Source organism: Copidosoma floridanum, unplaced genomic scaffold, assembly GCF_036245765.1.
Source record: "Copidosoma floridanum isolate Cflo_tuat_1 unplaced genomic scaffold, Cflo_Japanese_pri ptg000006l, whole genome shotgun sequence".
Taxonomy (NCBI): Eukaryota; Metazoa; Arthropoda; class Insecta; order Hymenoptera; family Encyrtidae; genus Copidosoma; species Copidosoma floridanum.
Window position 1 is genome coordinate 27,043,179 of NW_028321883.1, and position 25,949 is coordinate 27,069,127.

Below are 25,949 nucleotides of genomic sequence, written 5' to 3' on the forward strand. Positions count from 1 at the left end.
TAAACGTGACCACATATGGAGATTGTGTGTTTTAAAAGCGGAAAATTTTTAGAATTTCTTTAGAGTAATACAAAAAAATAAAAATAATTATTAAAACTGGATAGCCTTTTTGTTAAATACAGTGACTTTAGCAGTACTTATTTTTCTATCAAGTGTATGTCTAAATTTTTCGATGATAAACATTTATGATTGGGTGCGTTTAGTCCGGATTGCCCGGAACTCGGAGGGATCGCAGTGTCATCGTACACACAATCGAACTTGATGTAGATCGATTGAATATCGAAGTCGACAGAATTGAATTGCTTGTTGAAAACGAAAATCTAAAATATTTATGGATTTATCAAACGAACATACGGTAGGAACCTAGAAACTGTAGGAAGAGGACAAAATGCAAGCATTAATTATATTAATTATAATAATAAAGACAATGGTATGAGTGAATTTGTAAAAAATTATTACATCGATACTGACTTTTTTTCTCAGTCACATATCGTGATATCGATGATCAGTATCGAGATTTCCAATTTCGATCGATATACAAAATGTTTATTTATATAACTGTATTAGGTTTTATATATGTATATATGTATATCAAAGTAAACAGTATAATAAAGTAATTAAGAATAGAGAGAAAAACCACACCTTTGAGAGATAAATAACAAGAGGGACCCCTTTTGAAAGTCTCGATTGTATCGAACTCAAACACAAAAAAAAATATCCCCCCCAGCCCCACCTTGCCGCACAACACACGCGACGACGACCCCCCGATCACAGATTAGATTTGTTCAAGCCCATTCTCGGTGAGACTGGGAGAGACTCTGACTGTCCCCAAGAATGTAATTATATATGCACACGTTAGGATATGGTCGCAACTATGTTGTTGACTGACTGAGAACACAGTACAGGTCTGTTCAGTCTGTTCACTCAATTTGAGTTTAGCGGAACAGTGGAACCCCCTTTTCAACATGAACGTTCACAATGAAATAATCAAAAAATGTCTATGTGAATAGCTCCATAGGATTTTATCTAACCTAACGTGTGCATATACATTCTTGAGGACAGTCAGACTATAGTCAGAGTCTCTCGGAGCTCGGACTGCTCGGAGACACTCGGAGAAGAACACTTGTTCATTCCATTCTCGGAGGCTCCCAGTCTCACCGAGAATTGGCTTGAACAAACCTATTGTTCACGGAAGGTGAGTAACTGAAACTGAGTAGTGTGTGAATGAGACCGAGAAGACGACGACTTAGCGTTAGCGACATAGCGACCGATTCGAGGATAGTCGACGTCGAAGCTCGTGGTGTAAATAATGGTTCCTCGACGAATTCCGCTAAAATCGCAATTAGGCGTCTTAAAATAATCGGGACACAAACCTGGCTCGTGTGGTGGAAAAGCGTGATAAAAGTGCCAAGCAAGAGAAAGCAGAAGGTAGCCGGAGAGAACCGTCGGTTTGCATTCGGATTTTGGTGTTTTACACAAAACGGAGTCTACATACTTTACACACAAAAGGGTAAGCGCGGTATGTTGTGTGTGGTGTGTTTAAGTGTGGTATTTCGCACGTATTTGTATTTGTACCTGTATATATAGAATATATAGAGCTGTAGGTAGATTAAAAGTGTGCTGTGTGTGCGCGTCATATTGCAAATTCACGACTTTCTAGTAAAACAAAAGGAATAAGTATGTGAAGCTTTGACATCGAGCGCGGAGTATACGTGTATTAGTACACAACCTATTATTATTTCCAAATTCGTGTTTTCCTGATCTTATGGTCACGTCACGTCACCATCGTCCTCGTCGTCGTCGTCGTTCGTCATTGTCAAGTCAAACAAGAAGAGAAATATAATAATCCCCTCTTACACACAGCCTCCCTATACATTTTGGAAAATGTGTAACTCTCAGCTTGCTCATTATCATCATCATCATCTCTCTATCGCAACAAATTGATACCACAAGAGTGCAGTATATATATCATAGCATCTCTATAATCTTCCGTCTATATAGTCTTCAGTTTTTTCTATCTTCTTCTGTTCCTCGTCGTCGACAGAGATTGACTCTTTCTCTTTCGCACGGCACCAGCTTTTTTTTGTTGTTTGTGGATACGATGCAGACGAAGAGACGCGCAGCTCTGTGTGCTAACAAGGTAAACAATTTGTTCATATTTTCTCTGATAAATTGCTAATTTATACATCTGCTTCGTAATTTCTGCACGTTATCTCTTTGTGCGTCGTGTATCAGTTGGAGCCGCGCAACTAACTATACTCGTACTTATAGGTACCTCAATGAGGAAAATATGTCGCGCTTTTATGCGAGACCTACTTTTCAAGGTCAACAGTCTCGCATATGACCCTAGCTTTTGGCTATGTTAAGAAAATTTTATTAAATACTCCGTGAAATTTTGGTCGTAATCTCATGATTTTTCTCTTATGAATAAAATTAAACACATGAATGCATCAATTTGGTCAAGGCTGTTTGAGTTCTCGCTCGTTACATTGAATTATCAGAGAGTGGCCTTCAATTTCCTTCAATACTAAAACCTCATCTTAATACTACGTTCCGTTATTACTTGAACTTGAAATATTCATACCATGAAGTTTATGTTATTGGCTACCATATGCAATATGGTTAAAGTTAGCTACTCGGAAAGAAATAAAATTTCAACAAAGAACGCTAAATATTAACAGCTGTGATTGTTTGGTTTTACAGATATAGGTTTTTTTAAGAAGATATTGGATATAACATTGAAAAATGTTGTCTGACGTGAACAATGCCAGGAACAGCAAGGCAGCCGAGATTGCAGAGGAGTACATGTCCTCGCTTCAGGAGCTCGCCAGCAACAGCAAGCCGCACATCAACATGCTTACGATATTAGCTGAAGATTACATCGAATTCGCATCAACTATTGTCGAAGCAGTTGAAGCCCATCTACAAAAGGTTAATTTCTTTACTGGATAATCAATCTTTACTATTGATACTTTACTTCTGTGATATAGCATAGATTGGCGGATCTGATGATTTCATTCAGGGAAAAGATATTTCCCAACATAATATCAAAATTACTTTATTAATCTTGTACCATTGGCAAACAAATTTTTATATTTGTACTTTCATTAATCAATTCATATTATTCCTACTTAATTTTTATTTGACACATCTCGAAAAATTTCATTGTATTTTGAACTATACATCATTCTGATGCAATAACGAAAATAGCTGTATTGGCAGGATAAAATTGATTGACAATCAAATTTTTCACTGAAATAAGTTTCTATATACTTATGGTGATTAATATTTTCATTTAAATAGTATTTTTAGGAGTTTGGTTTAAAAGTTTAAACATGAATGTGCATGCATAAAATATAATTATATATTTTGTAATTGTACAAAAAAAGCTTTAGATCTAGAACAATATATGTTAGCGACAAATTATAATAGTCCAGCTTCTTATGATAACTAGTCCACAGCCATCGTAAGTTAGCATTCAAGAATCTGTGATGTTTTATTCAATTTTATATATTTTTGTGTACATGAAAATAAATATTTAACAAGAATTTTTCTATCCAACAAGTGTTCTTTTGTTAACTATAAACATCCACAAAGTCATTACTTTAAATCATTGTTGATTCTAACGTTTTTTGTTCTTTCAAATTTACGTTTTAAACTGAAGATAGCTTGAGTAGCATAAGCTACTTGTAAAGTACAAGATAGATTCATTCAAGATGACTCAGGAAATAATTTTTGATATTAAAATCTTTATTAACGTTCAGTATTATTTAAATTTGCTTTTATATTGGAATAAATCAAAACTTAAAAAAAAATAAAAAAAAAAAAAAGATAAAAAAAGGAATGTCACAGGAAGGATAGAGTAAGTATTATGTGTTCACCAGGTTCAAAGTTCTCTCAAGCTTGCGGTGCTGTACCTCATTGATTCGATTATCAAGAATGTTAATGGAGTTTACTCAAGTCTGTTTGCGAATAATATTGTTCAAACATTTTCCGGCGTCTTTCAAAAGGTAATCGTATTAATTTGTACACACGTGTATTAGCACCTTTATTTAAACACAAAGTCTACATTAAAACTAATTAAAACCCTTCAGGTGGATGAAAATACAAGAGGCAAAATGTGGAAATTAAGACAAACATGGAATACTATTTTTCCTGCTGATAAACTTCTAGCATTAGATGTAAGTGTGCACGGTATTGATCGAAATTGGCCAATCGCAACGCTACCATCAAATTCTACACCCTCAAAGGCCATTATTCATGTGAACCCCAAATTTTTGGTAAATAATAAAAATGTTAATTGTGTTATGAAGTGAAAAAGATTCGATCTCTCATTCTTGATATTTTTGTGTCTACAGCAACAAAAAGTACAACAACCACAACAAGCAACAAAGCCACAAGAAACAGAAAAACCGGAAAAAACTAATTCAATCTCGGAAGAAGAAAGAATCAGGGAAGAGTTGTTGAAAAAAAGTAAACATTTAGAGGAGTTGAAAAGACAAAGAAAATTGTTAGAACAGCAACAAAAGGAGTTAGAAAGAACGACACAAGCCCTTATTAAACCCAAAACGGTAAAAATAAATCATTTATGATTAAATATCTTTGTAAGAAGTCTTTTAATGCAAAACACCAAATACCTTTTTAGCATTCATCTGATGGTAGCTCAAAAAAATCCTCAAAAACCACTGTGCCTTCTGATGGTAGCTCGAAGTCAAGAAAAAAAGAGGTATATTAATTTTTTTACATCACTTTATTAAAATTGCTTTTTCCTTAAAGCATTATGAAGAATTCTAAGAGATGATTTTTCACTTTTAGACAAAAACGAGTGAATCTTCAAAGACGCCGACAAAAGAACAAAAGCCGACTAGAGAGACGTTAAACATATTACCAAAGGATCCTCGGCTAAAAACAGCAGCAGCGATACAAAACGGGAGCAGCAGCGTCAGTCCTAAGACCGAGGAGAAACCGCAGCGGAATCATGACCACCATCAGTCCAGGACTTCGTCAAAATCCTCTGAACACAGCAACAGCAGATCCAGCAGCAAAAGTTCCTTATTTAGCGCTAGTCCGGTAAAAATCCGCGATGACACTGCTCCGCGCTCCGATAGTAGTCAGACCACTGCGAATGCTGATTTATCACTGATTATGAACGACAATAAAAGCCTTGATAATGACCGTATCCAAAGATCTAGTACTAGTAGCCAAAAAACAACATCGTCAAACAACACAATCACCGCTAACCAAGGTGAAGCGCAGTCGGGGAATTCTTCGGAGCGCTCGCCGTCGAGGAGTTCCTTGACTCGCGGCACCTCCTCCTCTTCTTCTTCAAAGTCAAAGTCAAAGTCGTCGTCGTCCTCCTCGTCGCGTAGCAAATCCTCCCGCACTAAGTCCCATGGCGAGACTGCCTCAAACACCTCGTCCTCCACGTCCTCTTTGCCCCGGAAAAAGTCCTCCAAGTCGCGGAAGCGTAGCCGTAGCCCGCATCATCACCACAAGCATCACCACCATCACTACCACAACACGCCCAAGCAAACGCAGCAACAGCAGCAGCCACCGCCACCGCCGCCACCACAGGGTGTTGATGAGGAGGAGCAGTTTGGTGGATCGTTGATCGTATCGCCACCACAGCCGGTGGTTAACGCGTTTAACAAGGAGTCGACGTCATCGAAACAGCGACGCGACAGTGGCAGTAGCGGCAGCAGCTCACGCGCTAAACGCAAGGAAAGGAGCAAGAGTCGCAGCCACAGTCCCGATATCAGTTGCAAGAAGCGAGACTCTCCTGGAGACAAGGACGAGGATCTTAGATCTTCTCTGCTCGTGGCCAGCAGTGGTGTCGTGCCAGCAGTTGTGCCTGCTCTGGACTCGAGTGAGTTGTTGTCTACTCTGTCTGGAGTATTTTTCTGGGAATCGAGACAAGATTGTCCTGGAAAATTCTTGAGACTGTTGAAACTTTTTTTTATTGTACATCTGCAAAATTGGTTTTGATGGGTTTTGTATGGGTTGGCTGAGAAGAAAACAGGGCAAAAACGATAAGTTAATACGGTGGCTGAGACTGTTACTTTTGTTACTTCTTTTTTTTATTCAAATGTCTTTCGAGATTTTTTTTTTTTTTTTTTATAAATATTTTTAGTAAGTAACTAAGAAAATTTTAAGAAAAAAAATTTAAGGCAAGATATATTATTAATTTATAAAATTGTTTATTTAAACGCTTGATTTGACAATTTTTACCCCTCGACTATAAATTGTATCTTGAACTTTTAATAAGGAACAATCAAGAAGAATTTAATTTCATCACCTAACTATCCATCAAAGACAAAATTTTGTCTTTAAAAAAAATTCAAGCTAAATTTATAGAGAAATCAATTATGTGTATGTCTATACTCCTAATTTATTCATATTAATGTCGTATAATTTTTTTTCTGGGTGTTAAAATAATTGTATGAGTTTTACTATCTATTTATTGGAGTATGCAGAACATTTCTGTAAGTAAATGTACTTGTACTGCAATAATCATCTGAAACATTCTTGAAGAGGCAAATCCTCCTCGATTCTCTCATTTTAATAAAAAATTATAATTGTCTTTTTAGAAGAAGATTTAGATCTCCGCGTGCTTCCTCCTATACCAAACAAAAGAAAGACGGCCGATGGACACGAAAGTTCAAGTTCAAAGAAAAGCAAAGATGAACTCTTGGATGAGTAAGTCACCATGTATTTTCAAGAAAAGATATAAACCTCACGACGATCATAATTACATTTTTTTCTTAAATAAAATATTCTTTGCATATTTCAACATTTTTTAAGGAAAATTGCTATAAGTAAAACTTTGATTATTTTTTTTTTTTTTTTTTTTTTTTTTTTTTTTCAATTTAGACTCTTTGGCAAAGAAGATGTGGATCTTCGAATTTTGGCACCGACTCCACAAAAAGTATCGGCCCATCCACCCACGCCTCCACCACCCGTGATATCTGGTGAAAAGGACAAAGACAAAGACAGCAGCTGGGCGAAAATCAAAACGCCCATCAAAAACGATTCATCGCTGTCGTCGTCGTCGATGCGTTCAGACCCGCGAAGTAACATGAGTTCAACGCTGGTCGAACGTCCCGAACGTTGTGGACGCATTCCTCGGATCAGCAAAATTTACAACAAAAACGAAGAAATGACTAAAGATCGCAGGCGAGGGCCCCGCGACTACGAGCGCAACTCCGATCGCAACATCGAGATTATCATGAAGGAGGCTGCCGAAGAGTTGAATCAGGGCACGATTACGAAATCCCAATATAACAAGCTGATTCAGGAAGTGTTGCACATGAGCGAAGATCAGAAGCTTAGAGCAGCTCAGCGAAAAGACCGTGAGAGTAAAATGTGGGATCGAGGGGACAAGGGTATGAGGCCTAAAGACCACGGCATGCATCCTAGAGCACCGGGTGAGTATTATATTTTGAATGAAATAAATAATGAAATAAAAGCGCGCTTCTATTGGTAATAAACGTGGCTTATGTTGTTAATTTATCTTATTCAATCAGGTCCACGATGGGGACAGCCTTGGCATCAACCGTGGGCCCATCCACCCTTCCAGGGTCACTTCCGACCAGAATTTCGGCCGATTGGGCCTTGGCAGAATCATCCGCGACTATTTGGGTCTCCGATTCGTCCGGACTTTCACAATTTCCATGGAGGCTTTAGTCCGCGAATGGGCCCACCACCTATGGGTCCAAATGGACCAATTATATTAAATCCAATGGCTTCTGGCCCAATGAATTCGATAGGCGGGTCCATGTCTTCTTTGGCACCAAGTCTGATGATGAACACCAGTAGCCCCATAGTGCCTAAGAGGTCAACGTCAAATGCCGAAAACGACGGCAATTGGTCCAATCAGTCGATAGAGAGTACTAAGACGAAAGACACTGCTGAAGAGGTCAGCTCCAGTAGTAACAGGGATGAATTGCCACCCGCTGATCCAGCCCTGATCGAGGAAATCACCAACGACACGATGAGATCGATTAATATCGATAATGTACTAAGGGAAATCAGGTATTACGGAGACACGGGTGTTATCTTTATGCACTGGGACGATCCGAGAGATATCGGCTTCCAAAACGGAGCTAGAAGAATATCGATCGATGGCAAAGAGACGGTCGTCTGTTCGTTCAACGACGATTACCGAGAGTTTACATATGAAGGGAAAGTTCATAAGTGAGTGGAAGGTTTTAGAAAGAAATGTCACTGTTTTTCTTAGATTGTTTTATGTGACTAATTTTTTTTTTTTTTTTTTTTTTTTTGCAGAGTAAAACTCGGTGCGCCTACTCGAGAATTATACGTCGATGGCAAATGGTATCAGTGTTATTTTGGTGGTCAACCAATCACCATTGAATTGGATAAAAAGAGTGTCAGTGTAAAACTAGACGGACCATCTCCCCAAGTTAAAATTGGCACGGTCAAACGCACTGATCTTGTACTTGGTAAAATCAACCTCATTATTAATGCTCGGTGCATGGTTCCTGTTTTCCTCGATGCCAAACCGCAAATGTAAGCATTGTTTCATATAATGAGTACGTTTAAATGATTTTGAAAGTTTCCATTAATATGAAAAATGGGGTAAATTTCAGATTTCATATCGATAACAAGCCATGTACATTGGAATTTATTGACGCCCTGCAAACAGTTTTGATTAATGGACGGCCATTCAACGTAGAATTCGGAGGTTTGCCCAAACCTATTCTCGTCCACGAAAAGAAGCACTTTATTCGATTCTCAGTGCTGCCCCGCGGCTTCCGTGCCGGCTATGTGAAGATCGCAAACATGAAAGGCGAACAGCCTAAAGAGTTACCTGAAGAAGTCACGAAGAAAGCTCAACAGGAAGTTTCATCGAGCACAATGGTGGCTGTGCCTTTGTCAATCGAACCTGATTCTACGTCTCAAGATGGTCTGGACCAGTCTTATACCACAAAAACAGATCTTCAAATGTTGTCTTCAGTCGTACCTTCGGCAATGGCTCCATCCTCCGGTTTATCATATCAAGCTGAACCTGTAGAGAATCAACCAGCTCCGGCCCCGGCTATTACACTACCATTGAATCTTAGCGAATTGTATCAACGATTAGTTGAGACCGGTATAGTTTCGAATTTGTTTGAAACCAAAAAATCTGAGGTGGAGGATAAGAAGGAGCCAGAAATTGTGCCAGTTTCGTTTGACAAACCAGAAACATTGAAAATGTAAGTAATTTGATTTTTTATAGAATAATTAGATCGCTTGTTAAAAATTTGTACTTACGATAAATTCACTTTTTTTCGTAGAAAACAACCCGCCATGGTTACGTCTCTGTATAGCGGAATCCAATGTAGTTCTTGTGGAGCTAGATTTGCTCCAGAAATGGCTACTCGTTACAGTCATCATTTAGACTGGCATTTCAGACAAAACCGTAAAGAAAGAGACTCTTCCAGGAAAGCGCATTCAAGGCTTTGGTATTACGATGTCAGCGATTGGATTCAGTTTGAGGAAATTGAAGATCTTGAAGATAGAGGTACATAATGTTTTTTAGAAAATCAAGATTTGACTCTAACAAAATCTCTAGTCGACAAAAATCTTGAAAAATGTTTGTTTTACAGCACAAAGTTGGTTTGAAACTGAGAGACAAAACATGGAAACTGAGAACACGGGAACTGAGGAACTCTTTGACGAAACATTGCAGCCGAGTGTTCCAACAGGTTCAGAAGACGATACTTGCTGTCAGGTGTGTCACGAAGCGTTTGTGCAGTTCTACAACGATGAGAAAGAAGAGTGGCACCTCAGACCAGCTGTTTGTTTTGAAGGCAAAAATTTCCATCCACTCTGCCTTGAAGATCATAAAGTACGTGAATTCACAATCGTAATTTTTAATGTAACATTCTATTAACTCTTTCTCTCTTTCCCATTTGCTTCGTTTTTAATAAAAGGAAAAACTCTTTGGGGTACGTTTATATTACAAGTCGTTTATTATTTTTTAAGCAAAAATTTGCTCGAATGTTATTTAATTTCGTAAATTACACATTAAGCTTGTAAAACAAATCTTACTTTTGAATTATGGCAGTACGGTATTTTTTCAAATATTATAATAATGGTTTCATAAATTGCTTTATTAACAGCGAGCTCAGGAAGAGCCTGCTACGCTCAACGAATCAGGTGAAATCAACGGGGATAAAGACAGTGTAAAGGTCGAAAATGAAGAAAAGAAAGATAGCACTGAAGATATTGAAGTAAAAACTAAAGAACCTATAACAGAAGAAATAATCAAAGTAGATGGAGATGCGGTAACCGAGGAGGATAAGGAGGCAGCAGATGGTGCAATAAAAGAAATATTGGATATTATTGAACGTGAAGATGGTATGTAAATTAACTTTTACTAGGTTTTACCTGAGTTTAACAAAGAATTTTCAAATATTAAAATTTTAGCAGAAAATATTCAACCTGATGAAGCGACTGAAGAATTAACTCTGGAAGAAAAGACAGAAATGCCTGATTTAAATGCGCCTCAAGAATCAATTCTAGAAGAAAAAGAAATTAATGAAGATGCTTCTCAAAATATGGAAGTAGATACAGAAATTAAAGATGACGATAATCTAACTCAAGAAGAGCCAATGGATGTTGAATTAGGTAGAACAGTCTAAAAAAATAGATATATTAAAAAAAAAAAAAAAAAAAAAAAAAAAGAAAAAGATATAAAAATTAAAACTCAAACTTTTTTTTCAGAATTCGAAGATAGTGTGTCTGAGCATGTTGAAGTCGATTCGACCCAGGTTGAAGTCAAAAGTACAATTGATGGAAACATAGAATTGGACTCCTCTGCACCTATAATCCCAGCTGCCCAGTCGCTAATAAAAATAAATATAATAAAGCCCCTTAATTCTCCAAAGGAACCCAAAGAAACTAAAGAAGAAAAAGAGAACGTAGAAGAAGAAAAACTGGAAAAGGAGGAACCTCTGAAGCCGGCTTCTATAAAACCTTCTCTCATTGATAGAAACTTATCTGTTTTACCTCCAGTTTTTAAGGGAGAAGAACTTTCAGCGTTATGTTCGATTATGTAAATAGATAGAAGTGCTAAATATTGTAAATAGTGGTTGTACGTTGATGCCGGTTGCACGTGTGTTGACATAAATAATGAGAGGACGAAGTGCATTTTTTACATTTCAGAGTTTCTACATGTATGCACGAAATTCTTTTTGATTTTGTGGAGTTATAAATAACGAATTTAAAAATGCGATAATGAATGTTTGATTAAAACTATACTTGTACATAGTTTCCAAGTACTGTGATGTTTTTTGTACATATTACTTAACGTTTGTAACTGCGATTTCATGTTATTATTGTATAACAAGAATTATCACGAACTTTATTTTTTTACATAATGAAAAAGAATTTTTTTTGTTGACTCCTGAACCCCAATTCATTTTTCATTATTTCAAGGTAAAAAATAACTATTCAACTAATATTTACTTTTACGTCGCAGTTCAAAATATACTTAAGCAGAGGATATTCATAATTATCTTTTCTTTTCTAAGTTTAAATAAAAAATTAATATTTAAAATTTCTTTCCTTTATGTTTTTTTTTTGCTTTCTTTTTTTCTCACTCAAACTCTAGCGGTAGAAATTATTCACAGCTAATTAACATGTTTGGAGAATCGTCTTATGGCACCCAATAAAGGTATGAATGAAACTAAAAAATAATTGTTTCTTTTATTTACCCATACCGATCCTATCCCAAAAAGTTGGAAAAACTTTTTCTAATAAAATGTTTCTTTATTTTAACGAAGTCAAATACATTATGTACAATTTTTTATTTACAAACTGCAATTGTGTGGCCATCTAGGAAAAGGTATGACATCTTTGATGTTGGATACTCCTGTAACCATTTGCAGAAATCTTTCGAATCCTAATCCAAAGCCTGCAGTTGGGACGTTTCCGTATTTTCTCAGATCAAGATACCAGTCTAAACCTGAATTGGCTGGCAATTTTAGTTTTAATTTTTCGTAATTATCTTCCCTCACGCTACCACCTACCAATTCTCCAACTGTTGGTGCTACAAGATCTAGAGCTTTTACCTGTTTATTGAAAATAAATACACTTGAACTATTCGTATGTACATTTATTTAACAACAATAAAAAAAATTCTAAATGTAAAATATAATACCTTTGTGTAGTCGTCTTCACATTGTTTCATGTAAAATGGTTTACTATTGGTTGGCCATTCTACAACAAAGACTGGAACATCGCCGAAATGCTGAACTAAAAATAGTTCGTGTTCTTTGGCCAGACCTTCATTTTTTATTGGAATACTCAACTTGTCGGCATTTTTTTCTACAATATTTACTGCTTCCTGATAAGTTATGAAGCCAAAATTTTTTCCCAACCAAGTTGGCTCCGGTGCTTGAATTGTTTTAAGATCTGAAGATCCTTTCTCTAAGAGCTTGGCGGTCACAGATTTGACTAGAAGTTCTACTTCAGCTGCAAGTTCTTCCAAAGAGGACATGAATGCAATTTCCGCTTCGATCATGTAAAACTCTGAAAGGTGTAATCTAGATTTTGCGTTCTCTGCTCTAAACGCTGGACTAAAGTTGTACACCCTGGATAACGACCTAGCACAAGCCTCAAGCTGTAACTGTCCGGACACTGTCAAAAATGCTTTTGTATCAAAGTATATTTCTCTTTCATCATCTATTCTATCTTTTTTCATTTCCTGCAAAAGCTCCGTGGAATAAGGCTGTACATAAAAGTTTTCTCCAGCTCCCTCACAGTCATTGGATGTTAAGATTGGAGTGTGTATGTGTATAAAGCCGCGATTTCTAAAGTGATCTCTAATTATACTATCTGTGACATCTCTGAGTCTTAGTATGCTGGAAAATGTTCTTGTCCTGGGCCTCATGTGCAAGTACTTGCGAATGTAATCTGTAGAATATTGTTTTCTTGGCAAGAAAGGGTAGCCTTCGAGTTCGCAACCACCAATAACAGTGAGGCTTTCTACCTGTAGCTCCGCTCTTCCGTTTGGAGCTTGAGAAATTTCACCGTCTGCGGCGATGCTGCAGCCATAGCCCAGGTTTTCGGGCTTTTGATTTTTTTTAAGAACAACCTGAAGGGGTTGACAGGTCGTGCCATCAACAACGTCCAGGAAGATGTTTTCTTTCATTTTTCTTACGGCCTTCACCCATCCCTAAGAAATTTTATTTTATTTAATCAAACATGTAACATGTTGGATTAATGTGAAATTAATTCCAATAAACAAGTACTTTTTTAATTGTTTAATGGAAAATAAAAGAACATCTCGACGATTGCTAACCTGAATTTTGATCTGTTTGCCAACATTCTTTGCATCGTTCGTTTCGCAAATAGTCGCATGATTATGAATTCTTCTATACAAACACTGTCTATTTGTCAAAATAAATAATCTTCTTAGAATCATTTATTCCAATTTCAAAATAATTTCCACTTTGGCGATTTTTTCTACACTACCTTAAAATAAAAACACTTTTTCAAATGTCAAATTGAAAAAAAAATTTACCATTTTACTGCCCTAATAGTTATGTCTTTTTTTAAGTTTAATTTTAACTTGAAAAAAAAAAAAAAAACCAACAAGAGCGAAATTCCAAAAAATATGTATGGTTGTCCAGGTTAAGTAAAGTTTTTTTGAAGTATCTATTCTTAACAGAGTATGTGTTAAAATAAGATGTGTCTGTATGCATCTTAAAGTAAGTTCGTACTTAGTGTACTTACCAACCAGATAAGTAGTTGTTATTATTTATGTAATATTTACTTGCAACTTGAAACCATTTAAACAATCTTATCTCATGAGATGCATCTATGTCAATTGTGTTCCACTATTACTTACGAGCGGTGTAAAGTATAACTTGATAAACCTGTCAAATTGATTTCGGAACAAAACTGGCGCTTCAGTCGTATATATAGATTACACGTACTGTATGTGGGGGTGTGCTGTGCGACTATGATAGGTAGAACTTTAACTACACGTTTGTTTAACTATCAAATTGTGCTCATGCCGATAAGATAACAGTAATGTCGTTCAGTCGCCACATCAATAACTCCCATCATTCCACGTGTACAGTTACACACATTTGATTTTTGTAAATACATCTCTTACAAGCATGTTTTTTTCTTGACGTTCAGTGGTTTTTTCTACATTGTGTTGTGTTCCCCGCCCTGTTCTGTTTTGTTTGCGTGCATGCAATATTTAAAATAATTATTACAATCGAATTAAAACGTGGCAATGGAAAAACAAAGAAATATCGCTCTCATAACGGGTATTACCGGCCAGGTAAATAATCTTATTGTTGTTGATTGATTTATTCTAATATCTCTGTCTTTTGACTTGATTTTTACACTGTCAAATTAATAACAAATAAGAAAATGGTTTTTTTTTACGAATGTACGATTGGAAAAATTGTTGTACTTGACATAATGAAATAGTGATTATGAATGCATATTTTACATTGTAAGTCAAGAATTGCATATTAATTTTCTATATTTTTCTTCAGGATGGTTCATATTTGGCTGAACTCCTCATTCAAAAAGGCTACGAGGTCCATGGTATTATCAGAAGGTCAAGTTCCTTCAATACGACAAGGATTCAGCACCTTTATAAGGATCCTAACTGTCATAAACAGGGAAAAATGCAGTTGCATTATGGGGACATGACAGACTCGAGCAGTTTAGTTAAAGTTATAAAATTAGTTGAACCAACAGAAATATACAATCTAGCTGCTCAGAGCCACGTCAAGGTAAACTAATTTGCTTATATACTAATAATGAAGTGCCTGATGAATTCGTGCTTTTTTTTTACTCGTATTTTAGGTGAGTTTTCAATTGAGTGAGTACACAGCTGAAGTTGATGCTGTTGGCACAGTAAGATTATTGGATGCCATACGAACGTGTGACCTCGAAAAAAAAGTAAAATTTTATCAAGCCTCTACATCTGAACTTTATGGTAAAGTTTTAGAGATACCTCAGACTGAAAAGACTCCCTTCTATCCACGTTCTCCTTATGGTAATATATTGCACATTTGTACATCACCAACTTTTTTTTTTTTTTTAATTGTCTTTTGTCGTTTTTTTCTAGCATGTGCCAAAATGTACAGTTTTTGGATAACTGTCAATTATAGGGAAGCATATGGCATGTACTCCTGCAATGGTATTCTTTTTAATCACGAGAGTCCTCGACGCGGTGAAAATTTCGTAACGCGAAAAATCACTAGAACCATTGCTAAAATACATTTAGGATTGCAGGATGTGTTAGAACTGGGAAACTTGGATGCCAAAAGAGATTGGGGTCATGCAAAGGATTACGTAGAAGTAAATAGGTTTTAATTTCCAAAACTTTATTCGTACTTGCATATGATGATAAATTATTCACCAGAAATTATCAAATCACAGGCAATGTGGTTGATGCTCCAACAAGAAAAACCTGACGATTACGTTATCGCGACGGGTGAAACGCACAGTGTCAGAGAGTTTGTTGAAGCTGCCTTTCTGTTTGTGGGTACAAAAATTAAGTGGGAAGGCAAGGACTTGAACGAAGTTGGGAAGGATGCAGATAGCGGCCGAGTACTCGTCAAAGTTAATGAGAAATATTTCCGTCCAACAGAAGTTGTAAGTTGCTTGCAAGTCGAATGCTGCAATCTTTTGTTAGTATTTGGGTAAGGGTAAATTTTTTTCGTATTTTTAGGATATCCTATTGGGAGATGCAACAAAAGCAAAAGAAAAACTTGGTTGGAAACCAACTGTAACGTTCAAAGTACGAACTAGTTAAATTTCAAGTGATTCACATAATTAATATGTTTGTACGGCTTTTTTTCTAAGTTATATTTAATTTCAGGAACTTGTATTTGACATGATGACAGCTGATTTGGAGCTGATGAAACGCAATCCAACAGCATAATATTCCGCAGATTCCAAACAGAGCTCACTAGTAATAAGCGCACAAATTGTAATATATTTATAAATTCAATATAAACGTGATATCAATAAAATCCTATCATTTTATACTTGAATATTATTTTCTCTCTGTTTTTTCGATAGCCTTCTTTCCACTTCCTTCATTTTTTATTTCTTTTACCCACTTATTAAGTACTTGTACTTATATGACTAGTGACAACTAACAACATTATTTTCATAAATACCGATAAATATAATGTACATAAGTTGATACGTACGTGTTTACGGTAGGTGGATCCACTATTGACAATATTTATTGAAATATTGCAACTATAAGGATACAAATCCTTAATTAACGAAACAGTGAAATAAAAAACTGCTCTCGTATTAAATTGATAATAGAAGTTACATTTCAATGTAGAGTCATGTACTTTTCGAAGCCCTATTGGAAAATTTTTAAGCCCTGCATGCAATTTCTACTCTACCCTGAACGGATACAATACATATATTATTAATGAATGGTATGGATAAAAATCATGTGATGAAGTTCAGTAAAAAATTTAATCAACGAATTTTAATACGCCAATCGGAGTTTCACGTATAGAGTCATCCCCTTTAAAATAATTTTCATGCAAAGGTAGTCCATATATTATATAACTTTGAGACGGTGTAATGGAGAAAAAAAAGTAGCAATGGTGGACTTCAGGTAACCCAAATATTAGCAAAAAAATCAAAGACCGTTACAGGATTCAAATTAATAATATAATTATGTTATCGTTAAGAAGCGCCATACAAAAATGCCAAGGTCAGTAGAAATTTTATTTACATAAAAATTCATGAATTCAGAATTTCACAGATGCAAACGCGCTCGTACGGTCATAAGTCATCTAGTTTAATGCTGATGTGTTTCTCTCGATTGTAGTAAAACGATCTAGAAAACAGTGTTAAATAATAATGACTCCAGTGTGTTACTTTTTCTAAAAATAATTTTTCTCGCAACAATTTTATTTAAATACATTGAATTTTTCACTTAAAACATTTCTGTCACACAAAACGTACCTTATTAACGCACGTTCCGATTCTCACGCTTGTGTATGTATAAAACCCTCGAAAAAAAAAAAAAAACGATTTTCAGACGCCACGGCTTTCTATTTAATGGTAATAAACTAAGTAAAATCTTTGTTGAAAAAAAAAAAAAAAAAAAAAACGATAAATAAATAAATTAAAAAAAATCATACTAGCACACGTAAGTATACACCAAAGCCTCTGATGATGATTTCTACCAGACCGCGGGAGCGATTTATCGATTTTCCGAGAAGACCCTCTCTGTGTGCCTGATGGATATATGTATATATAATCCTCCCACAGATCGCCTACCGAAGAAAAACAAACAATCGCAGCAACACTGCCGGTCTGATGCCTCCTTTGCTCTCTTTTGACGGTGTCCCGATTTCAAACGCTGATGCGGATGCAAAAACACACCACATGTATGCATAAGTATATTCAACCCCCGGGATTTTCAGCTCACCGGCGACGACGCCTTCTTCCTCAGTATGTTGTCGATGGTGAACAGAGCGGAATTACTCGTACCTACAGCTCGGCTGTCCAAGCCATCACCAGTCTCGGCGGCGGCATCGGTGGCCGTTCCGTTGATCATCCGCAGACAGACGCCGCTATTTCTCTGTAAACCCACGTTTATTATTACTATCTTTCTTCCTCGAACCTGCTTGGGTGTGTATATAATATAATGTATACACGCGCACCTTGCAGTGGCTATGCCTGAGTCTAATCTGACGTTGTTTCCTGGTCTTGCGGCGCCTGTAGTTGCCGTTCTCGAACATCCCCGTTGCCGAGGGCGCGAGAGTCCAAAAGCTACCCTTGCCGTGCGAAGCTATAGCCTCCTCGTCGGTCCTGTCCCGGGGCACCTTGACGAAGCACTCGTTCAAACTGAGGTTATGGCGAATGCTGTTCTGCCAGGCCTGTCGGTTGTCCCGGTAGTACGGGAAACGATCCATTATGTAGCGGTAGATGCCCGACAGCGTGAGCCGACGCTGGGCCGACGAGTTTATGGCCATCGTTATCAAAGCGATGTACGAGTAGGGTGGCTTTTCGCAGCGAATTATCGGACGCGAGTCCGGGCCTTGCTGATGGTGCATGGGATGACGACTCGTCAATTCATCCCTGCAATAATGTGTATATTTATGTGAACGTGTAGTTTTCGAACTGAGTAATGGAAAATCAAGACTTACCAGCGTTGCTGAAGCGCCAGCCAAAAAACCTGCTGCGACGACAGCTGATGGGGATGATGCATTTTACCTGGAGTGTCGTAGTAACACGAGCTCGGCAGGAGGGACAGGTTCGGAAATACTTGCTCCATGATGATCTCTAACGATACTTATTAATTGAGTGGTTGTTTTTTGATTTCCCGAGTAAAATCTGCCCAGAGGGGAAAAAAAAAGAATCGGTTACTAATAAGTTAAGTAACGTATAGGTGCACGCAACTATACCCGCTTCGAGAAAATTTCCAAATTTCACCAAATTCTCCAACGAATGAAAAAACAATCCGATATGTTATAGGTACACAAAAAGCTCTCGGAAGGTGAAATTCTTATGCTAATGTGCGCGGTGCGACAAAGTGCACGTGTGCATTGAAACGTACAATATCTATGTACACATTGTGGAAGGAGGGGGCGAAAGTTATGAACGATATGCTGCAGAGGAGGAGAAAGAACAATTAATGGGACTTGAAAACGAAACAAAAAAACCAAAAAATGATTTTTTTTTTGTTTTCCATACCGAGCTTTTTCGCGTCCAAGCGCACCTTAGGCACAATTTGATAACATTCACAAGAAAAGGAAAGAAAGAAAGAAAGAAAGAAATCAACGCAAAAGTGCACAAAGTGCGCGTCTCAAAGAGACTACCCGGCCAAGACTGACTGAAAATTCACTTCACGTACACACACCCGATATCACGGTGTGATTTTCGGAGCTTGTAAAATCATTAGCCCCGCCCATGTGGGGTAGGCAGGCTTGCCGCAAGCTCCGGCCTAAAGCACGACGCATATATATTATGCCGCACGCACCGTCGATGATGATGTTTTTCAACGAGACGCCCACGCGCTTTTCCCCGAAACTCGGGGTGTGTGTATACCTACGTCTCCGCGTACTCTTGTGTGTACAATATGTGCGCCCGACACGCGAGATGAAAGAGCGAGAAACAGTCGCGGGGTGGGATTCATTGCCTCTAATTTGTTTTCAGAGCTGTTTTTTTTTTTACGTCTGTTTGGGTTTTTTTATTAGTCTCATCTCGATATCGTGATTTCACAAAGGGAATTTGACAAAGTTCAGTTACTTAGTTTAAAAGCTCGTAATTTCAAAATCGAGGGCTCGTCGAATCGTTTGGTGTTCGTTGAAATTTTCGGCAATCACGAATATTTCCATGACACAGTATATATACATGTATTTTTTTTGTTCATATTCGTGGTAGAAATAAGTGTGAACGAGGAGAGAAAAAAGAATCCTGCCCGCGTTGGGTGTAAGGGTGCGGGAGCTCGGTAATTTTTATTTTCCGAGTAAACACCTTCAAAAAGATTCGTTCCGGTGAATCCTGTTTTTTTCACACCTACGCGTGTACAGGCCCAAATGTTTTTCCAACTTTCGTCGAGATCACGCGCTTGTGCATACACACACCCATACCTATACGTACCAAAAGGTCCAAGTTTTCTTGGGAAATCTTTTTATAATTCGATTATACTCCCGGTGCATTGTATGGTACATCATACATATATACATACATACATACTCGTATGTGGTTGTAAAAAAGTAGAATCAATACGGTGTGTACGGGTCTCCAATGAAAACAGGAAGGAACGGCTTTGACGGGATAATACAAGGTGTCTCTTTATTTCTGTCTCCCCCGTATAATTGTGTTGATTTAAGTAGAAAAACAACAAAACGAGCAATTATCGGTCGGAACGAATGTGTGTGTTTTTTTTTGTTTTTTGTTTTTCCAACGTACATTTATACTATAATTTAAACGAGCATGTCACCTCATGTTTCAACGAGACTTTTCGTTGATCGACCTTCATTTAAATAAACAAAAGAAACGAGTTTCCGTATAGCATCACCTAAAATTCCTCCGCAACCGAACGTCTCACAACTAAATTGGGATCGAAATTCAAATCGACCAAATTCTGCAATTAAAGGCCTTTTTTGTATTCCTCAAACGTACAAGGCGCTCAAGTACACGTAATACATATATTTACATCCATCAGCCGTCCGCGCAAGAATTTCTGAATTCGCTCCAAGTCCAGCTTCACTTTCTTTTCGCTCGCACAAGCTGCAATCCATATATATTATAGACTCGCAAAAAAAATGGGGAGGGGGGGGGCAAAAGTATACAGTGCCATTACGGTTGTTTGTCAACTTAACGAGAGCACACTCGCATATTCATTTTGCCCAAACCCATTGCAAAAGAGTACATATATATATTTAAATAAGTCCCGCATATACATATTTGCTGTACATATAGTCTTTGTGAAACATTCTTATATATATATTATATTCTTTACCCAAAAAAGGAGTCGTGTTTATACGAGCCTCCGTTGAAATTTATCATGCGTATGTATATATATGTACCCGCCAAAAATCGGCTCTCGCTTTCTTTCGCCATCCGATTCGCTGCGTTTATGCGCACAGAGTAAGTACACCGAATATGTGCGAGAGCTCTTGAATTGTCTTGAAAAAAAAAAAAAAACAGCAAGTCTCTCGCACGTGCTCGAGAGAGAGAGATTCCTCTCGAGTAATAATATTCCCCTCGAGGAGGTTTGCCTCTCCACTTTGGCGCCCGAAAGTGAAAAGCACACGGAATTTTCGGTAAAACACTCTCTCGAGCGTTCGTTCGGCCTGTGCACCGGCGCTTTTATAATCCTCGGATACATTTTATTGTTTCGGCGCGGTGTGCGACCTTGCCTGCCTGGATATTATAACTACCTATACGTGTTATTGTCGTCACCTTTTCTTTATACCTTGTTTTTTACTTGCCGATATACCTTTTCTCTTTTCGCGTTTGCTCGAGCGTTAGAAACTATCCCACACTGGTATACTAGAGGGGAATTAATTCCAAAACTATTACGAACCGAAAGATTTGGTATCAGCCCGAGGTAATATTGTACACGGCTTTCGTTCGATGCGGTTGTTGACGGGCCGCCGAGTTGGCGATACACGAAATTGACAAATCATATAATATACTCTTGATTGATTAGTTTTTTGTACACATGTATATTTATACAGCAAGAGCCGGATGCCCGATCCGTACATTAATATACACACGTTGGAGTAAATAATTTTCCCGGCCGACTTTATATTATACCGGCGCGTGATGGATTTTTATTTACCAAACTTTCTAAAACCGCGCATATGGTCGTCAAACAATTTAGTGCCATATATATGCCGTGCTTTGCAATGTATATATACGTTCTGCTAATGATGCATAAATCATAATCGGCGCAGCTCGAGGTTTTACGACTGTCATCGATTTTTCGATCGTTAGGCACAACCTCTCCTGCACGTACATGTATGTATATATTTGCCAAACTCGAAGCGTTTCGAAAAAAAGTCATCCATATAATATATTAATTAATACACATATTTTGTATGAATCAGGTTGTAAGGCCCCCTTTTGAAATCGAAATTCCTGTGGCTCCGATCGGTATCGCCCAGGCATTTTCTCTACTTTCAAAGCTAATGGGACAAGAAAGCAACGAACGAAAGTAGTCCACATCACCCACATTACGGTGCCAGTGTCGCGCGTAATCCTCGTAATCGAGATCTTGCTTCGACATTCATATGTATAGTTGGGCCATATGGCGTAGCATATTATAACACACGCGCGCGCGCGTAACAGCGCGACACCAAAGTGGACTTTGAAATCGATATCGTTTCAAAATAAACGCGGCCACGGATCTGGATTACCGCGCGTCCAAGTCATCAAATGAATATACATAGTTGAGGTCGTGGGTGTTTCGTCAGCGTTTCGGGGATCTTTCGACGGAGGAAAGTCGTGTAAGATAAGACGGGGTTTACGCAACATGTGTGTACGTAATGGCCGATGGCTCGTGAAAACTGAGATTTTTAAAAAGGTGCTTTGAAAATTGTGTGTGTGCTGTGCCAACCTTCGGGCAAACGGTTCACGTAACGTAAAATTCGATTGTAACTCCTCGGGGGTACAAAAGTACGGGCTTGATTTTCGATCGATATCGGTTGGGGTATAATGGCTTATCACGATTCCAGAGCTTTCGCAAAGCGAAATTGGACGTCTTAACCGCTGGCTTTTCTCATGCTGGGAAGTAGTTTAGGAGTGTACTCTTATACGTGTATTATACTTATAAAAATCTGGTGATCCTAAACGATGTAGTTTCTTACCGATCGCAGAACCGATTTTCTTACGAGGCGTGGAAAATTCGCGCTTTCGTAACCGATTTTGCGTACTTTTTGCTTTAAATTTTCCACACGTCTCGACAAATCATTTTACAAAAGAGTCGCATTTGAAACTACGAGCGGCCCCAACTGGCCGTAAAAAACAATGGCGAGTTCGAGAAAGGGAAGAAGAAAACAAGTTACAAAGTATGTCCAGTAGCTCGGCACTTCCGCGTTTATCCGTAAACGCACACCGCAAGCGTATATGTGTGTATGATGATTGTTTGCCCGCGACTAGACGCACCTATGGTAAGTTAGCGCTGCCGTTGCGGTAAGAAAGTACGTATAATAGAGAAGCAAATTTGCACGAGCGAGACTGTGGGTTGCCTTTGACGAGGTGCTTTTTACGCATGTTTTTTTTTTCTTTTTCTTTTTCTTCAACATTGAATACAAAAAAAAATGAATAAGCTGAAGAATGGGTTTCCCCCCTTTTGAAAGCTTCCATACGCGCGCGTGTGATGAATTTATATACACTTGCGCTCGGCGTCTTGTTTATTGATTAACTGGTTGGCTGAATAATTTAGACAGCCCATCGTTTTTATCTTACTTTTCATTCGTCAAAAGTTACGCAATGTACCCAAGTTTTTACATGATAATCGGTGCGCTCGTTCATATATCGGAATTTTTTTTAATCTGGAAACCTCAAGAAGTAATGGTGAAGTTTACGAGGAGATACAGTAAAATTGAAAATGTAAAAGTCAGTGTCGGACTTTGATTTTCAAAATTTCGATATTACTTTTCGTAAACAAAATCATAAAAATTTTCAAGCTTTTGGGAAACCGGTGAGTGACGGAATTTTCAATTTTGAGTATATATTTTTTTTTTTTTTTATATCAAAGTTAAGCGTCGAGAGTTTTCCCGCAACGTCGCAACAAGTGTAAGGATGGTCATTTGTAAGCGCACGGTAAAAGGGAAACTTTCGGCTCTTGTGTTTTTTCCCGCGGGCGAAAGTAAAGGAGAGCCGCCCTATTGAGTTGTAAAATTTCATGGCCTTGCTTGTTTTTTTTTTTTTTTTTTCCTCCGGGGAAAAAAGGAGCCGCGGTATCGCGAGCAGCAACTGTATTTTAAGTGACTTTTATTGGGTTCGCTTTCGGACAAATGGAATGGATGTTTGCTCGCGTCTCGTACGGATTGATGCTGATGTTACAGTAATTTTTTTTTTTCCCCTCTCCTTTATTACGGCAACGAGATTTTAATTGAGGCCGTGTACGCCTTGCGTTTCGTTCTCTCACGAATCTTGACGAAAAATCATCTTCCACGACCAAATAACGAAACGATTTTCGTCGGTTACAGCATCGGGGTTAAATTTTAGAGAAATGTGCGCTCTATTCGTACGATTTAACGTAGAATGATTTTTTTTTTTTTACACAATAGTAAGGCCAGCAATTACGCGTACCTTTTTTGCATCACAGAATTTGTAGAGTCAACGGCATCGAACATGAAAAATGTATTTCCATGAACTTTCTGATATAATATGTTCCAATTTCCTTCCATCGTGGTTAAAATTAATTTTTTCGAGCTAAAGTGTTTAGTCGAGGAAAAAAGCGTACGATGCCGGAAATTTGTATATCAATGAGATCGTACATCACACACATGTAAGTTGATCTCCCAAATTATATTTAAAAAAATCTGATTTTCTTTCAAATTTCAACGGGGAGTGGAATTAAAATTATTTTTCCTTTGACTTGAATTCATTATAATGCAATCCATCACATTTAAGGATCCAAGCTCGATCGGATGGTAAATCAATCAAGTTGGTAACACTCAGATGTAAATTCTACGCATCAAATGAAAAATTACTCACAATCAAACCTGAATATTCTCATTTGATTACGTAATTTGTTTCGCTCTCAAAACAGACGATTAATGTATTACAATCCCACCCTATATTACTCTCCATCCGACCGAAAGTAAGTTATTTCTCGCAATCTCGTTATTTATGTCAAATCGTTCGATCTTGCGTTACGAAAACGAGATTTCATGCAACCAAATGGAAAGAAAAAAAAATTTGAATAATAATAATAATTAAGATGAAAACGATCGGTAAGTCCCATCTCGGTGAACTTCACTTGCACTCGACCGGTCGTACGAGTATACTTTCAACATTTGCGTGGCGTGCTTTTTCCCACCGATTTTTTTTTACTCCAACAACAGTATTCCACGCAAACGCACGCGTACCAAGGAAAGAAATTCAGCTTCTGCAATTTGGAAATGCTAAATAACGACCGCTCGGAGGATGCAAATCGTCGAATACATGCGTACGAAACGATAAGTATGGGCTTGGGGTAAAATTAACGCCAAAAAAGTGAGGACTTGATTCGCTCATTCAATTATTACAGTATACGCATATATACGTAACGATTTCGTTAAACTATATCGCGTGCGGTGCTAGCGAGATTTGTTGATCACCGGCTAAATTATTGCTTATTAAAATGTCACGTGTGACTGACGCGCCCATCAGTACGGAGAACAAGAAAAGTTATTACGTTTTTATTACGAATTTCAATGGAAAGTTGAATTTGCTCGGTATACGTATATAGTGGTACGCGTGGTAGTCGGGTCTGGAAGCATCGGTGACGCAATGCGTTCGCGCACGTGAGAGTATAATATCGTGTCCCTCGTCCTGCGTTAAAATATGCGATGTAGAGTATATATGTATTTTATGGTCATTGAGTAGCGGATTTTTCGGTCCATCCAACTTTTCGTCTCAAACGGCCGTGTCCGTGAGAAAAAAGAGAGTCTATCCCACAGCGAGAGATCGTTATCGTAATTATGAACTTCCTTTCTTGCTGAAATTAAATTATGCCAAGGATTCCCGAGATTCGCGCGCGAAATCGCTAGACGACGCGTCTAATAAATTAATCCACTAAACGTCTACACGTGCGAAATCGTTGCCGTGAAGAGGAAGAAGAAAAAAAAAAAAATTTCAGCCGAATTCCCCGACTCGTTGCGCAATATCCACGAAAGAGAGAGAAATTTAAATTATGTCCCTTTTTTTTTTTTTTTGTCTATTTGGCGTGTTAACGCTGCAGTGCGTAAAATTTTTTCAAAGTACAGGAGCGGGTTTTTTTTACGGCTACGAGCTGTAAATAATCTTTTTTTGCGCTGCTCGAAGGTGACAATAAATAATTAACGAGCGGCCGATCTCTTAAATTCGCTCAATTAGAACCGGCGGTAACCGAGAGAGCAACGGTATTATTATCCGTACTCGCATGCGACGGAGTTGTACTTTTTAAAAGTGAACACGCGAGAAAATATAAAGCTTGCGGTCATTGTCATAAATAAAGTGCAGCAAAGAGTATCGCGTTACGTGGATGATTTTAAAATATTTACAGGCGTAAGCGAAATTTCTCAATTTTAACTTTCTATTATAGCGATGTTATAATGATTGAGAGGCAACTTGTTTGCGCATTAAAATTATTTATTGCAAATTATTATTATTGCTGTTGGAATTCTCTCATGAAAAAAAAAAAACAGGGAAAGCTAACTTTTTATCCTCTCCCGTGGGGATTAAAAACTTGAAACCCACTGATAAACAGCGAGCTATAAATTATCTGG

General features: G+C 37.7%; 4 protein-coding genes across 6 annotated transcripts; 2 read left to right on the forward strand and 2 right to left on the reverse strand.

Moving 5' to 3' along the window:
• The first annotated feature begins 1,204 nt into the window (after window positions 1–1,204).
• On the forward strand, window positions 1,205–11,721 carry LOC106647178 (uncharacterized). Its single transcript, XM_014363451.2, has 18 exons — window positions 1,205–1,510; window positions 2,704–2,931; window positions 3,885–4,010; window positions 4,095–4,280; window positions 4,359–4,571; window positions 4,646–4,726; window positions 4,816–5,866; window positions 6,588–6,696; window positions 6,871–7,424; window positions 7,524–8,193; window positions 8,284–8,526; window positions 8,607–9,212; window positions 9,294–9,520; window positions 9,606–9,847; window positions 9,933–9,947; window positions 10,122–10,359; window positions 10,429–10,629; window positions 10,726–11,721. The coding sequence occupies exons 2-18, from the start codon at window positions 2,746–2,748 to the stop codon at window positions 11,058–11,060; spliced, it is 5,283 nt and encodes a 1,760-aa protein (XP_014218937.2). The 5' UTR covers window positions 1,205–1,510; window positions 2,704–2,745; the 3' UTR covers window positions 11,061–11,721.
• A 65-nt stretch (window positions 11,722–11,786) lies between these two features.
• Window positions 11,787–13,882, reverse strand: AsnRS-m (asparagine--tRNA ligase, mitochondrial). The gene is made up of 4 exons (XM_014363439.2): window positions 13,741–13,882; window positions 13,307–13,479; window positions 12,164–13,180; window positions 11,787–12,074 (listed from the first exon to the last, which is right to left on the reverse strand). The coding sequence occupies exons 2-4, from the start codon at window positions 13,427–13,429 to the stop codon at window positions 11,814–11,816; spliced, it is 1,401 nt and encodes a 466-aa protein (XP_014218925.2). The 5' UTR covers window positions 13,430–13,479; window positions 13,741–13,882; the 3' UTR covers window positions 11,787–11,813.
• Gmd (GDP-mannose 4,6 dehydratase) lies at window positions 13,785–16,031 on the forward strand. 3 transcript variants are annotated; one of them, XM_014363422.2, is made up of 7 exons: window positions 13,785–14,299; window positions 14,520–14,762; window positions 14,836–15,028; window positions 15,101–15,333; window positions 15,415–15,630; window positions 15,707–15,775; window positions 15,857–16,031. In XM_014363422.2, the coding sequence occupies exons 1-7, from the start codon at window positions 14,252–14,254 to the stop codon at window positions 15,917–15,919; spliced, it is 1,065 nt and encodes a 354-aa protein (XP_014218908.1). In that variant the 5' UTR covers window positions 13,785–14,251; the 3' UTR covers window positions 15,920–16,031. The 3 variants fall into 3 exon arrangements, with proteins under 3 accessions (XP_014218908.1, XP_089444551.1, XP_089444550.1); XM_089588425.1 differs by having other exon boundaries at window positions 13,785–14,108; XM_089588424.1 differs by having other exon boundaries at window positions 14,836–15,333.
• Window positions 16,032–17,434: 1,403 nt separating this feature from the next.
• On the reverse strand, window positions 17,435–18,316 carry LOC106647113 (uncharacterized). Its single transcript, XM_014363368.2, has 3 exons — window positions 18,165–18,316; window positions 17,679–18,096; window positions 17,435–17,596 (listed from the first exon to the last, which is right to left on the reverse strand). Exons 1-3 carry the CDS (start codon window positions 18,290–18,292, stop codon window positions 17,435–17,437), a joined length of 708 nt encoding a protein of 235 aa, XP_014218854.2. The 5' UTR covers window positions 18,293–18,316.
• Between the last annotated feature and the right edge of the window lie 7,633 nt (window positions 18,317–25,949).